General features: G+C 42.9%; 1 protein-coding gene and 1 long non-coding RNA gene across 2 annotated transcripts in view; one reads left to right on the top strand and one right to left on the bottom strand.

The window, feature by feature from the left end:
* The first annotated feature begins 1,324 nt into the window (after window positions 1-1,324).
* Window positions 1,325-8,105, top strand: LOC134180860 (nephrocystin-3-like). The gene is made up of 12 exons (XM_062648045.1): window positions 1,325-1,343; window positions 1,451-1,576; window positions 1,674-1,799; window positions 1,864-1,989; window positions 2,363-2,494; window positions 4,067-4,192; window positions 4,257-4,382; window positions 4,754-4,885; window positions 6,503-6,628; window positions 6,726-6,851; window positions 6,916-7,041; window positions 7,732-8,105. Exons 1-12 carry the CDS (start codon window positions 1,325-1,327, stop codon window positions 7,866-7,868), a joined length of 1,428 nt encoding a protein of 475 aa, XP_062504029.1. The 3' UTR covers window positions 7,869-8,105.
* A 4,523-nt stretch (window positions 8,106-12,628) lies between these two features.
* LOC134181144 (uncharacterized) overlaps window positions 12,629-16,525 on the bottom strand; it is a 20,125-nt gene continuing 16,228 nt past the window's right edge. The window contains exons 12-15 of the long non-coding RNA XR_009970090.1: window positions 15,720-15,823; window positions 15,561-15,658; window positions 13,744-13,837; window positions 12,629-12,917 (exon numbers count right to left, since the gene is read on the bottom strand). This is a non-coding gene — a long non-coding RNA (uncharacterized LOC134181144). The remainder of the gene's footprint in view (window positions 12,918-13,743; window positions 13,838-15,560; window positions 15,659-15,719; window positions 15,824-16,525) is intronic.

Below are 16,525 nucleotides of genomic sequence, written 5' to 3'. Positions count from 1 at the left end.
TTTTCGTCTAGAATATTAAAATATTCAAGAATAAAAATTTGATAAAATGTTGATATCAACATGGCAACAAAGTATATAACAGGATACCAATACTACGCAGACATATTCGTTGCAAGGAACATACCTTTCTAAACACACACACACACACACACACACACACACACACACACACACACACACACACACACACACACACACACACACACACACACACACATTATAAATTAGAAAAAAATCGACTGACCGACGATAGTTATTGTAAAAACGATCATATAGTATTATGGCGAGATCAGGATTCTCCTTCTTAATTTGAGTTAAGCTTGACGCGTTGGGTTGCCACGCCTGAATTGACAAGGTGTCTGCCTTGTTTTCCAGGAATCGGTAGGACAGGCTCTATGAGAGTTGAATTGAGCATAGTAGCAATACAGTTGCCTACAGTCTAGTATTGTCCAAAGTTGGAAGCCAAAGATCGCATTGACAAATTCGAATGTTTCTCGCATATGTAATCGATACTTGAGGAAATACCAATAAGAATTGGAGGAACACATGCGGCACCCTAAGCTTGAACAGATACTAAAGAAGTGCTGATAGTAACGAAATTGCTGTAGGTTGGGAGAGGTAGAAAAACATGGACTGACGCACAGTGCTATACCCAACCTAATTACAATATCGTTTACAGTCGTAATGGTATACAGTAGAATATACGCGCTCTTTGCGACAGTGAGCCCTGTTACAAAACATATTGTAATATTTATGGCTGAGAATAGAATTTGCTGTTTACACGAACATTAACATGGGCGTAAAGGTAGGTAGAGAAGAGTGGACAATAAATTTTATTTACATTTTTTACCAAAACAGTTAAGTGTAAGAAATTGACAAACTTTTATTACTTCAGTAAATGTACTTTACGACTTCAAGCATTAGTAAATGACGTACTTGTAATAATCCAATTTAATAATGATGCATCATTTATGGAAGATGAAAACAATAGTGTAACTCGACGTAAGACAGAAAAACATATATAGACTAATGTACGTACAATATGAACTTTTCTAACTTAGGCCTAGTTTACAATACACTTTAAATCGCGTCGACGCGACGGTAGGAGTTTTGTGAACCAGGATTTATTCGAGTAGCCGAGAACTGAGAACTACGTATTACTAACGTTGTGTAGTGTTCGGAATTTCTAATTTGAGGACATGAATAGAAGTAATATATTGATATTTATTTGTCTGTAATGTACTAAGCAAAAATAATTAAGAATAAAGTTTGATGACAAAACTTTATCACATAATATAAGATGTTGCAAATAAAAATATTAGACATGAGGGCAACAACAAGAGGTAAAAAGGAAGGCAAACACGATAATTATTTAATAGTCTGGGTTAAAATGAAAGAATCTGGATTATATTACTTTATACAGAATTAAATGCTATAATTGTGTTTTTAGCTCTAAATAACCTTGCTCCCATATATCAAGAAGTTGGGAAGTACGACGAGGCGATAAAGACATTTGAAGAGTCGCGCGAGTTGAAAAGGCGATGCGATGACGGAAATCTAGTGGAAATGGCTACGAGTACGTACATGGAAAGATGCAGCGATTTCGTTTTCCTAATTGTACATGTTGGGATTTTTGAAAGATGGAAATTATAAGTCAATGTTTTCTATTTTAGCTCTCATCAATCTTGGTCACTGCTACAGAGACAGCGGGAATCTTGAGAAAAGTTTGAATTTCATGGAGGAGGCAGTCACAATCAGCCGATCATGCTACTCATCTGCTCATCCCTTGTTGGCACGTGGTAAGAAATCGTGAGTCATAAAAGATATAAATACATATTTATTAATATTATTATTTTTCCTTAGCTATATCTCAACTTTCCTCTACGTACGATTTACTTGACAGAAACGACGAAGCTTGGAAATTGGCAAGAGAAGCGTTGGATATTGCAAACGTATCATTACGGTCATCAAATCCTGAATTGGCCGCGTGTGAGTACCGTAGACAAGAATAAATTTCTATCGTAATGATTTGTAGACTGCGTTCACTCACCCAACATCGCGTGATCATTTAGGAAGGTAAATCTATTGGTTTGACGTGCAGCTGTCTCGTTATGTTTTCAACTTGATAGAATGTGTTTGTCTAACCAACTGACAATAACAATTTTACTGAAACATTGCGACGACAAAATGAATAACCGTTACAGTATTCTATTGCATACAATTGAGTTTTAAAGAGACATGCAAAAAGCTTGAAACAAACATATTTACTAATAACCTACAATCACTGTGAAATAACGAGAGTCTCTCGTATTTTGTTAGAAGTCTTATCAATGTCAACTTATTACAACTTGATGTGTTACAGATATGAACCAAGTCGGTCATTGTTGTTTGTCGCGAGAAGACCCCAACGAAGCCATAGAGTGGTATGAAAAATCTCACCAATTGCTGCAACAACTACCTTCTTCACCTACAAGAGACGATCTCTTTTCAGCAAGTTAGTATTGCATATCGTTTCATGTTATATCCACACTTCATGTCACTTGCTTTTCAACATCCTAAATGCATCAAACGGATAAGTACATCAGATGATCGGTAGTAATTACAATTGGTTTGCAACTTTAGTACGACAATTCTATTCTATCTCATAATTTGTTGCTTGCAAAGTAAGTTAGCTTTACTCCAAATTTTGATATCTAAATCATTATTTGGAAAAACCATCAATAGATTGTCAGCAAGAACAATAATATGAATTAAACGGCTGCAAACGCCAGTATAACAGTAAGTATGAAACGAACAATGAGAGTCAAATATAGGAACGAGAACGAAGGGACAAACAGTTGCATCGGACGATATGGCAGATAACTCTGTGTTTGCGTGCGTGTGCTTACGTGCGTGCATGTGCGTGCGTGTGCGTACGTACGCGTGCTTGAGTGTGTGTGTTTGCGTTTGTGTGTGGGTGCGTGCCTACGTGTGCGTGTGCGTGCGTGCGCGTGCGCGTGCATGTGAGTGTGAGTGCGTGCGTGCGTGCGTGCGTACGTGCGTGCGCGTGCGTGCGTGCGTGACTGTGCGTGCGTGTGCGTACTCGCGTGTGCGTGCGTGCGTGTGTGTGTGTGTGTGTGTGCGTGTGTGTGTGTTTGTGTCTGTGTGTTTTCTCGATACGCGGAGGTGTTTTATGTCTGTTCGTTACCGAAATCAGTACGCTGCCTCTGCGCGCAGAGGGAAAGGTTTGAGTAAAAAATTAATAACATTATTCCCTCTCGAAGGGTCGAGCCTCGCGTAAAATGTTTCGATGACGCAGACGCTACACATTCCAGTTTATTCCAACACACGCCAGCACCATTCGCGTGTAGACTTTACGGGTCTTCGTCCTTCGCAAAGCTTTGAGCAATCAAATATTTCGTGACAATGGAACATTTCTCTTACAGAGCTTTTGTTTCGCTCCAAATTCTGATTGCATTTGCACCAAATCCAACCTACACGTTTTCTGCAGCAAACGCTACACGGAGAGTGTGTCTATTTCTATCGACACAAGCGCGAAGAGCAAGATTCGAGTTCAGTCATCACATTCGGGACTTCGCAACAAGATTGCATGTGACGTGTCCATTGCGTCTCTTTCGTCAGAACGCTATGCAGTATCCTGTCCGCACGAAGGACGGGCCATGTATCTAGTAGTAAATAAATGCATCTGATAACCGACTTGCTGTTACCAGTAGGGCAAGTGCTCGCTAGTTAGCTAATTAGAGAAGACGTATAGTTTTAGTAGATATGAGTGCTGATATTCTATGTGGTGTGAGTACTTGAAACAATTCATGAAAGAGAAAAATAGATTTGCAAAAGAGAGTAGGGGAAGTAGACGTGGTTGTAATTATTCTATCAAGAGTTACATGATATTTTCCAATGTAGCAAACCTTCAAGTAAAGCTTAATGATAATGTTAGGATAATTAGATAAAATAATCTAGATTATATTAACTTACATAAACTTTAGTGTTATGCTTGTGTTTATAGCGCTAAATGACGTTGCTATCGCATACCAAAGAGTCGGGAAGTTAATGTTTTGTATTTTAGCTCTCATCAATCTTGGTGGCTGCTACAGAGAGAGCGGAAAACTTGAGAAAAGTTTGAGTTCAATGAAAGAGGGAGTCGCAATCAGCCGATCATGTAACTCATTTCCTCATTCCTCCTTGGCACTTGGTAAGAAATCGTGACTCATAAAAGATATAAATACATATTTATTAATATTATTATGTTTACCTAGCTATATATAAACTTTCCTCTACGTACTATTTGCTTGACAGAAAAGATGAAGCTTGGAAATTGGCAAGAGAAGCGTTGGATATTGCAAACGCATCATTACCGTCGTCACATCCTCAATTGGCCAAGTGTGAGTACAGTAGTCTAGACTTTCGTTCTATCGTAATGATCTGTAGACCGCGTTCACTCACCCAACATCGTGTGATCATTCTGGAAGCTAAATCTATTGGTTTGACGTGCAGCTGTCTTGTTATGTTTCCAACTTGGTAGAATTTGTCAGTCTATCCAACTGACGATAACAATTTTACTGAAACATTGCGACAAAATGAATAACCGTTACAGTATTCTATTGCATACAATTGAGTTTTAAAGAGATATGCACAAAGCTTGAAACAAGCAAATTTACTAATAACCTAGAAAACACTGTGAAATAACGAGAGTCTCTCGTATTTTGTTAGAAGTCTTATCAATGTCAGCTTATTACAACGTGATGTGTTACAGATATGAACCAAGTCGGTTGTTGTTGTTTATCGCGTGGAGACTCCAACGAAGCCATAGTGTGGTATGAAAAATCTCACCAATTGCTCCAACAACTACCTTCTTCACCTATGCGAAACGATCTCTTTGCCACAAGTTAGTATTGCATATCGTTTTATGTTATATACACACTGCATGTCAATTACTTTTCAACATCCTAAAAAAATGCATCGACCGGTTATGTACATCAGATAGTCGGTAGTAATTACAATTGGTTTGCAACTTTAGTACGACAATTCTATCTCACAATTTGTTGCTTGCAAAGTAAGTTAGCTTCACACCAACTTTCGATATCTAAATCATTTTTATAAAAACCATCAATAGATTGTCAGCAAGGACAATAATATGGATTAAACGCCTGCAAACGGCAGTATAACAGTAAGTATGAAACGAACAATGAGAGCAAAATATAAAAGGAGAACGAAGGGACAAACAGTTGCATCGGATGATATGACAGATAACTCTGTGTGTGTGCGTGCGTGCGTGCGTGCATGTGCGCGTGTGTGCGCGTGCGTGTGTTAGTGTGTGTTTGTGTGTGTGTTTTGTGTGTGTGTGTGTGTGTGTGTGTGTATGTGTGTGTGTGTGTGTGTGTGTATGTGTGTGTGTGTGTGTGTGTGTGTGTGTGTGTGTGTGTGTGTGTGTGTGTGTTTCTCGCGCGTGTGCGTGCGTAAATGTTTGCGTACGTGCGTGTGCGTAAGTGTGTGTGTGTGTGTGTGTGTGTGTGTGTGTGTGTGTGCGTGCGTTTGCTTGCTTGCGTGAGCGTGCTCGTGCATGTGTAAGTGTGCGTGCATGCGTGTGTGTGTTTGCGCGTGAGTGTGTGTGCGTTCGTGCGTTCGCGCGCGAATGCGCGTGAGTGTGTGTTCGCGAAACGTTGCCATTTGTTGTTCGTTCGTCACTATATCAGTACGCACATTCGGCACGCAGAGTGAAATTTTTGCGTAAAAAATACATAACATTATCCCATCTCGAGGGTTCGACCCTCGCGCAAACTTTTTCGATTACACAAACGCTACACATTTTAGTTTATTATTTACGCCAGCACTATTTGTATGTAGACTTTACAGGTCTTTGTCCTTCGCAAAGCTTCGAGCAATCAAATATTTCTTGCCGATGGAACATTACTCTTAAAGCGCTTTTGTTTCTCTCCAAATTCTGATTGCATTTGCACCAAATCCAACCTACACGTTTTCTGCAGCATGCGCTACACGGAGGTGTGTCTATTTCTATCAAAACAAGCGCGAAGAGCAAGATTCCAATTCAGTCCTCACATTCGGGACCGCGCAACAAGATTGTATGTGATGTGTCCACTGCGTCTCTTTCGTCCGTACGCTATGCAGTATCCTGTCCGCACGAAGGAAGGGCCATGTATCTAGTAGTAAATAAATGCATCTGATAACGGACTTGCTGTTACCAGTAGATCAATCGCTCGGTAGTTAGCTAATTAGAGAAGACGTATAGTTTTAGTAGATATGAGTGCTGCTATTCGATATGTGGTAGTACTTGGAGCAATTCATGAAAGAGAAAATAGATTTGCAAAAGAGGGTAGGGGAAGTAGACGTGATTGTAATCATTCTATCGAAAGTTACACGAAGTTTTTCAATGCAGCAAACCTGCATGAAAACCTTAATGATAAATTATTGTTAAGATAATTAGATAAAATAATCTAGATTATATTAAGTTACACAAAATTTAATGTTATGCTTGTGTTTATAGCGCTAGATAACCTTGCTATCGCATACCAAATAGACGAGAAATACGACAAGGCGATAAAGACATATGAAGAGTCGCTCGAGTTGAATAGGCGCTGCGATGACGGAAATCTAGCACAAATGTCTACGAGTACGTACGTGGAAAAATGCTGCAATATTTGCTTTCTAATTGTACATGTTGGGATATTTGAAAGATGGAAATTATAAGTCAGTGTTTTCTATTTTAGTTCTCATCAATCTCGGTAGCTGCTACAGAGAGAGCGGAAAACTTGAGAAAAGTTTGACTTTACGTGAGGAGGCAGTGAAAATCAGCCGATCATGCTACTCATCTTCTCATCCCTCCTTGGCACTTGGTAAGAAATCGTGAGTCATAAAAGATATAAATACATATTTATTAATATTATCATGTTTACCTAGCTATATATCACCTTTCCTCTACGTACTATTTACTTGACAGAAAAGATGAAGCTTGGAAATTGGCAAGAGAAGCGTTGGATATTGCAAACGTATCATCACCGTCATCACATCCTCAATTGGCCGAATGTGAGTACAGTAGTGTAAACTTTCTTTCTATTGTAATGATCTGTAGACCGAGCTCACTCACCCAACATCACGTGATCATTTTGAAAGCTAAATCTATTGGTTTGACGTGCAGCTGTCTCGTTATGTTTCCAACTTTGTGACGACAATCTTGAAAATGTGTCTACCCAACTAATGATAACAAATTTACGGGACATTGCGACAACATGATTAGCCGTTTAGCAATTGCGTTCTAGCTAGAGAGACAGTGTGAAAGCGTAAAATACTGTAGAGTTCAATGCCCGTTTCATTCTGTATCCTTTCTCAATTTCCACTCGACATGATAAAGGGACGGCGGCGTGACTCGCAGGTTGGGGGCGGGCAAGGTATCCCAGTATAGGAACTACGAGTCTATTGTCTGCTTTAGTGTATCTGTATACGGCTCTAGTGTGCTTACAAAATAAGGCTTGTGCTCCAACTCGAGAATCTTGTAGCTCCCATGGTTATGTCGCCCCTACTATAAATATCGTTATGAGATAAAGAGATAGACATTCCACTGACAGACTATATGTTCAGGCACACACTATATCGCTCACTTATTATAACATTCTAACAAATCTATTTACAATCATTGTGATATATAAGGAAAGTATACTGTATACATTGTGTTAGAATTTTATTAATTGCAGCGGCTTGCAACTTACAATGTTACAGATATGAACCATTTGGGAGATTGTTGTCGATCACAAGGAAACTACAATGAAGCCATCTCGTGGTATGATAAAGCTAGACAATTGCTGCAACAACAAGATCAATCACCTGAACGAGACAAAGGGATTGCTACAAGTTAGTTATGATATTTTTACTTTGCTCACTAAGCGTTGCCGTCTGCTTGTGTTTTTGTTAAAATTAATGCAACTGTTATGCATGGCGCACGAGGTTTGTCCGGGTCCGTATGTATACCCGCACTCACCCACTAAATATGCTCACACTGCAATTGATGAGAAGAATTTAGAGCAATGAACATCGTTATTGATTTGAAGATATATTCTGTTTTCTTATGTATAAACGCAGAATTTGTATGGCAATGCGAGAAATGTGTCAAACTATGACCATTCTTACACCGGGGCTAATCACTTTAGCATGTCTCTACAGAACGTCTCTAAGCTCTCAAGTGCCGTTATCTAACCACGACTTCTAGCGCACGCTAAGTCGCCCTATTTATCATCTTCCTACATCTGTTGTAGTTTTCGCGTAGCCAGCACAACGACGTCATGTATACTATGAGCTATATATAGGGTAGTCGCTAGCCCAAGTTTTTGAAATCGTGGTTTGTAAAATATTATTGTATCTAATCCATGCAGCTGCGTACATAGGGGGATCCGAGGAATGCGATCGAACTGACCCACTTCAGTCAGAGGTTCGCAATTACCTCTATACTTACAAGACCAATATACATGCAATATTTGAACCAGATAACTTGCTGGCCCTATTCATAGCCGGTGACAAAATTGTGGCCCCAAAAGTTGTCCCCGGTACCACTTAATTACCATTACAATAGTAGAACGAAGTCCAAAACTCGAAAGATCAGGCAATGTCAAGCAAACCGCTTCATTAAATCAATAGTTGAAAATGTTCTATGCAATGTTAAATAACTATTTATCTGCGTTGATTCTGCCCATTTTAGACTAAGTTAGCAATAAATGCAAAGTATTAAAGACATCCAGGCTAGGTTTGGAAACAACAGTGCCAGTAGTAGCATCATCACCATGGCAACGGCATGCTTAGCTGCGGAGGCTGTAACTGCTAGAGCTGACCCGGGTCCAACGTTCCAGACGCAGCTTGATCGATTCGAAGTAAGCAGCTTTATACTCCAAAGACCTCTGACCTTAATCTAACACCTGCTGACGACAACGGCCGCTGCACCTCTTGCACCAGTCTGACACGGGACAGAGGACAAAAGTCGCTGAATATGAACAGCAGCCCCGAACGAGCCTTGACTGCCATGTATGCCAAGAGCGACAATACCTGGCACATGTCATTGGCGCTCCACGCAAGATAGACATCGGCATCGCGGCGGAAGGGGTCTCTCTTTGACTGCTTGAAGTGCAGACGCACAAGTGTTTGGCTTTCATGAGAGTCGGTCGTAATATCTTGAGATGTGAGGTGCGGTGCAGGGTCGAAGGCCGACGATGATGACACGGTAAATTCGCTCGCCCTCAGAAAGCCGAAGAAACACGTGCAGCAGACTGTCCAGAGCATACCCGTATCGTAGATAGGAGGCTGCTGATACCAGACGGGCTTGATCGCGGTCAGCTCCATCGGTGTGATCAGAACGTGTTGACGGGTGTGGACGTCAAGCTGCGTGCGGCCCACTCCATGCAGAACATGTTAGTTGATGAAGAGCAAACACAAACGAGTCTACATGGCCATATTGTATATACAGGTGACGTACGGCAGATAACTAGCATTTGATGGTTTTGTGCGTAAGCTCCTGTTCTTTGAGAGCCGCAACGAAACGACACAAAGTATGTTCGGATGTAAGCAGTTGGCAGAATCGGCGGTACCGAGATTGACCGGTAGCGTACGAATTCAGAATCGCCGGAGCTAAACCGGACGAAAAGAGTCGACTAGCCTCGACCTCCAGCTGGGTGAGCTCCAGTCGATGTCCGACGGTTGCAGAAGCGCTAGGAATTGCACCGAGACTTGATCCGGGGATAAACGTAGTGGTTGGTGAAAAAAGCGGGCCGTTAATAGGTTGTTACGAGACAGTGCATCAGCGACATGACTAGATTTCCCAGGAATATGGATGGTCGTCCAAGTGAATAAAATATGGGCTGCAGCAAACGTGAGAAGCCTAAGCAAGTGCATCACCAGCTTGTCGTGACAGGAGTAGTTACGCAAGGCGAACACAGCTTTGGTATTGTCGCATGGAAACTGAATGCGCTCGCCGTGCCATTGACGAACCCAAGCGACGCTGGCGAGAAGAACCAGCACTCACTCCTTTGCTGCGATAGTGCAGTCGCGCCACGATGTAGGCCATTTCTATTGTAGTCACTGCTCGCGCCAGACAGCCCCACAACCCCATAGACCCGAGGCGACAGAACTCATTCGCAGCGTTGGGGCTGGGAGACAAGAGTACGTAGAGAGCACAAGCCATTCCACAGGACCGAGAAGGCATCCCACCACAGTACATCTGCTCGCGAGTCCGCATTCAGCCGAACCCAGTAGTGTAGGCGCTTGACGCGGCAAGATAAGTCGATAAGGCGGCGAAGAAAACATCTGCCGGTCTTGACTGCCGACGACGCGTGCTGCAAGGTTTCATCCAACGACAGCAGCTCTTTCTTGATGCAAGAACGACGACCAAACCAATCGCTAACCATTCCACAGGTTTGTTGTAGCTTTGCTTGCGGCAGGCAGATCGTACCTGCATCCGAATTTAGCTGCAGCCCCAAAACTCAAGGCATGATGACGGCGCCTCTAGCATTTTTCTACTAGAACCCGACGCAGTTGCACATGCAACACGCTGTAGCCACGTTTTCGGCGCAATTGTTAGAGTTCGCCGCACCAAAAAAGGAAATCGTCCAGGTAGTAAATACAGGAGGTGATCACTCTGCAGTACATGCATGATCCAATGAGTGTCTGACACGCTCGAGAATATCTATGGCGCCGACCGAAGACAGAAGAGAAGAACACGGTCAAGCTGGAGCACTCCCAACAAGTGGCGGTCATTTGGATGTACCGAGATTTGGCTGTAGGCACTCTCTATTTCGAGCTTAGCTATCAGTGCTTCAGGATCCAGCTGCAAAAGACACCGCGCTGCCTCATCGACACGAACATAGAACAGAGAGCAAAGGTTCGTAGCGATGCCTTCGTTGACACTGGCCAGACGAGGTGAAGAAAGATCAACGATAAGGCGCAAGCCCCCAGGTTGGTGATTCTTAAGTACCAAACCGATCGAGCTTACCTGAACTGTTGACACGCCAAGATCACATGGACCGAACACACGTGATGCTGCAACCTCAGCTCTGAGGTAGCTGTCGACGACCGACGAGTTTGCAGTAGCCGATTGCATGTTTCGTTTTGCTAATGTGTACTTGGCATAGCCGTAAGCGAAGCCGATTCTGAAACCGTCTGTTAGGCCATCCAGTATGTAGTTAGCAAAGGACTGGTCTGCGTGAGACGCGAGCTCCAGACGCCATGCTACCGCTTCTAGTGGTGAGATGCAGGACCGAGTCTGGCCACGGTACAGGACCAGAAAAACGACAGCTGTCGATAGCCAAGAGGTCAGGCAAGCAGCGGTACTGACTGCCACGCAGATTGAAATCCCGGGCTGACGCGAGTGTGGCATACCTGTGAGCGTAGAGTGATATATACGAAATTGTATCTACTGTAGCGTCAAGAGACCAGCTAGAGACAACTCGGGTTGTACGACTAAGTGATGCGGCAAAACATGTGACACATTACTATTTTCTGCAGAACAGCAGGAAAGATTGAACCAAAAACATCTACATGACAGAATGCACATGCGACAGTACGCTACCCCAGAGACAAAGTCCACTACCGCGAAGAGGGCGTGGCTGACCCTCTGCTGCCGAGCTGCTCTCCCCATTGAGGTTGCATCCTGCTCACGGTCACACCTCTGCAGCCTTTTGGGAGAGGATCAGCTTGAAGATGGTTCCGGGCACTCTGGCAGCTTGTGAGAGCGGCGGCATGCACACATGACGGTACACGAGGCGAAATTGTAGTTACGGCAGACAGGTTTGTGACCGGCAAGACCTCTCATAGACCAATGTTACTGAGTGTACGCACTACATCGACCGCTGGTTAGCTGGAGAGGGGAGGAGCTGCTGAGGGGAGCAGTTGCTGTGGGAAGCAGCTGCAGCAGAGATGGCTCTGGCTAAAAAGCACACGATGAGGCAGGGTTGTTGGCTTCCAGGCAAGGCGGGCAGCTGGAGGGGCGAGCCTCGTCCATGGACCGAAGGTTTGCTCAAACAAACCTCGTTTGGGTCGGAATCCAGGCGTAAAAGTACCCGTTCCCTAAAACACAGAACCAGAAGCAAGTGGCGCATGCAAAGAGACCTGGGGTCTCGACCCTCGCGTCACAGCTACACCCTCCAACCAGGCGGGTCTGGTGTCGTGCAGGAACATCTCAACGAGTGAAGGTAAAGAGTTAAAGTGCAGTGATACGCTCACCCGTGACCGTCGACGCGAAGTCACCGGTGATACCTCCCCCGTCCGGAAGTCGAAACGGGAGACGTTGGGTACGCGAGACTACCGTGTATGTTTGTTAACGGTCTAGCTTTCAATGATAGATTTCCGCGATGTAACACGGTCTAGCACTATTATTAATTAGTCCACACGCAAATTTCAGGTCGAGTGTAATGCACGATTACGATAATTTACACGTTACAAGACTGTTTCCTAACTACATGCAGAGCAGACTGCCAGTTTGCTTACCTGTCACATTCTAACGTGTCTCGACGTGACCGTCTACGTCTCCTTTCTACACATTCCAAATCGTCGACAATGCAGTCATTATAGAGCGAATTCTGTACAATCACGTGACCAACAGCGTAACCTTTACCGTGCGCTAGACTAAACTGTGACGCTTCTATTTCCACAGTGGCACTGTAGCAAAATAGAATTTGAAAGCAAGTCATAGACAACAGCTGCCAAGCTACAAGTGTCATCTACCCAATAATCTACAGCAACTTGACCAGAAAGCACGATAACAGTCACAAAACAACCAAGATGATCGACTAGCAGCACAAACTAACAGCCCCTCTTCTTACTCACATTACTAAGAAACTGCTGGTGGAAATTCGCCAATCTCACCTTTTTCAGTCACAGGGGATCTATCCACACTGTATGAAATCCAGTCTCATTCTCAACTGTTGCTATAAAATAATGAAAAAGCACTAAAGTGCTAAACACTAGGCATGGCTCATGCAGACTAACTACACTGACAGCCGCCGAACACACACAGTATTGGCAAGCACACACAGACACACAGAAACACACACACACACACACACACACACACACACACACACACACACACACACACACACACACACACACACACACACACACACACACACACACACACACACACACACACACACACACACACACACACACACACACACACACACACACACACACACACACACACACACACACACACACACACACACACACACACACACACACACACACACACACACACACACACACACACACACACACACACACACACACACACACACACACACACACACACACACACACACACACACACACACACACACACACACACACACACACACACACACACACACACACACACACACACACACACACACACACACACACACATCTTGGATACCTAAATTGAAGGAAGTAACACCACCCCAACACTACAGGTGACTCAATTGTTTAACAACTATCAACAATTTAAATAATTAATAATTAATAATTAATAATTTTAATAATTGTTTAACAATTATTTATGTTAACAATTGTTGACATAAACATACATGCATACCCTAGCACCTCGTTTAGGTGAATGCAAAATGAGAAACAACATTATGTGTAGATCACTAAACACAAGAATGCAAGCACATGTTTCTACGGCTAGTGGAGAAAGGACAGACAGTCACATGATCAAATGGAAGTAAATCAGTTTCTTGGACAGGAAGTCTGACCGACTGACTGACTTACCTTGTTTTGTCGCAGGTTTGCTTAATCTCTGTTTGCTATGTTACTCGAAAGTCAGTACTCAGGGAAAGTACTGCGTGACTCCGCCTACTGCAACCTACAACACCATATGTTCAGATCACACCAGGGATAACAATGAGCGCATGCTATGCATTCCTGAGTTAGTTACATGGTCGTTTCCGTCGATTCAATCATCATTTCTGGTAAAACAATTACTGTAACCCTAGCGCTAGCCTCTGTATTCAAGACTGCTTTCTGCAGTCTCCCTTCCCTTCACGTGCAAAAAGCAGTCCCAAGAAGAAGATCTGCTACAAGTTGTCTTCACATGCATGCATAAATTGCATCAAAATCAGGGTGATGTATGCGTATATGTGGAACCGATGCTGTTTAGAATCTCGAACTGATAATGTTGCGTGCATCAGTGCATCAGTACTGGATGATGCCACTAGATCTAGACCAAAGGTCAAGTGATCCAAATAGACGATTTGAGACCTTCCTTTTGTGGCAGATGTTTAGAAAGTTGTCGAGTTTTTTGTGCCTCGATGTCTATTCCTACTGCAGTCAGGCTGTTTATAATGTTTGCTTGCCAAGAAGGACTGTAGCAAAGTTGTATTATATTTTGGAAATTTCTATCTGTACAACAGACGGTCTTCCATGGAGATCTGCCAACGCTGTGCTCAGTATGCATTACAGCGGCAGCAGAATTGAAAGTGCAGGCACATGACAGCGGAACTGGTATCTCAGTTATAAAAAGCAAACAGCCAACATCACAGCAGACGCATCACCCCTTTTAGTGCCTTGAACAAGAAGAGTCGCCCTCTAGCTAAGCTCACACTGGCTCCTATGTCTTGGAACATGTGTAAAGTCACTAAGTCCCTGTCATTGTGCACTATACTATGAGATCAACATTCTAAACAACATCGATTCCGCATGTGTACAAAGCATGATTTCGAGGTATTATATGTGCATGCAAAAACATCATGTACAAGGCCCTCTTCTCTGAGTACGCAAGAAAGACATGAGTATGAGGCTACCACAAGCGCATGCACCTAGGGCTAATAAATATTAATTAAAAGACAGGCAGCAAAACAAAAATTACAATTTGTGACTAATAGAAATGCATGCCACAGCCACCATTACAAGAAGTTTCATACTTGCATTACCGATAGTCTTGCATAGACAGACCCCTTTCTGCTGTGTCATACTTCCGAGCTAAAATGGGTTTGGTGAACAAGCTTTGATGTCACGGTGTGTAATGTAGCCAGAAATCTGTTTGGTTTTTAAACGGTTTACTAAACACCAGATTCAAGATCTCCCATCAGATATCACTCACTCTGGACTGTCTGCGGTCAGTTTGGATGTCAAACAGCTAGCAACATCAAGTATGTTCGTATCCATCCAGCAAGTTCGCATTCACTCTCCATCATGACACAGCACGTGTCAATCATGCCTGCATGAAATCAAAGCCTGTCAACATCAACGTCTTATGGCTGCGTTTGTTAACTGCTGCTATAGACATGCAGATTTTACAAACAACAACGACTATAGGTGTAGTCTTGAGTTGTTCTTTAAGAAACAAGAGAAACTGATTGAGATAGGATTTGCACTGTGTGCATACCAATCTGGTCTTTAGGGAAGCTTTTATTTAAGAAACCCAATCCGGTCTTCAGATAGCCGATTTCTGGCTACGGGGCAAGTAGTGACATCAAAGGCTGTTCACTAGACACATTCTTGCCGAAAGTATGATGAGGCGTTAAGGGGTTTAGCTAAGCGAGACTACATTACTGACCAGCTGCCAGTAAAAATCAACACACACTTACCTGTTGAGGATGCGCAACGTGATAATTTGTATCATGCTGACAGAATTAGAAGACGGAATTACTTTCCCGGATGGTGAATGGACGTTTAACTGGAATGCCTTTGAACAGACAAACACAGATGGACAAGTGTCATTCTCACTTTCCTGTTGTAAGGAATACCATTGGTACTGCTACTTGAAATAGAAATTCCGTCATTGCTGGAGATTTGGAGTTATGGGCAAACATCGAGATCTCGACTATGTTGTTGAGATTGTTGGAAATTTCTAAGAACAAAATATTCGATGGTCAATCCATCTTGTTCAACACAGTCATTAAAAGTATGACAGCTAAGAAATAACAAAAATGCAGAAACCAGTATACAACAACCAATAGACGCATGAATATACAGATAGACAACACAAGCAAGGCAAATAGACAACAAGCAATCAGACCGATAAGCATATAGGCAGAAATCGAATCAAGCAACTGATTGCAATAGAGACAAAACTGATAAACTAACAGACCAACTCCGGACAGACACACAGACGCTAATCACAATCCCAAACAGCAACAGAGACAATGTTTCCACACAAAACAGAAACACAATATCAAAGTCATAGTTCAGACCAGTGTTGGGCGATATCAGAAAAGTACTCCCACGATACTTTTTGTCAGCCAGTCAACGATATCACAATATACTGCCTATTTGCAACACTAAATTTGCACTCAGTATCCTCACAATAACTCTATTAATCGTGCAAAGATGCTCATCATCTCACATACGTAATTCCTGCCTACTGGGACAGTTGGATTGTAGGTTAATGGACAAAAACCCTAACATGTTTACCATATCCTGTTTAGACCAGTTACGCCTAGGGCTGACAGTGTCCCCTCAAGTGCTGAAGAGCTACTCTGTAGCTGTACTAGTGGCACAAATGACTGACGTAAATGGTCTATCATGTTACTCTCATATTGCCGCTTTTCCA

Source organism: Corticium candelabrum, chromosome 6 (assembly GCF_963422355.1).
Source record: "Corticium candelabrum chromosome 6, ooCorCand1.1, whole genome shotgun sequence".
NCBI lineage: Eukaryota > Metazoa > Porifera > Homoscleromorpha > Homosclerophorida > Plakinidae > Corticium > Corticium candelabrum.
This window is presented reverse-complemented; position numbering and strand designations above follow the sequence as displayed.

Coding starts and splice junctions, on each gene's coding strand:
- LOC134180860 (XM_062648045.1), top strand. Junction 1,577..1,673: donor TCTAGTGGAAATGGCTACGA/GTACGTACATGG, acceptor TTTCTATTTTAG/CTCTCATCAATCTTGGTCAC. Junction 7,042..7,731: donor ACATCCTCAATTGGCCGAAT/GTGAGTACAGTA, acceptor ACAATGTTACAG/ATATGAACCATTTGGGAGAT.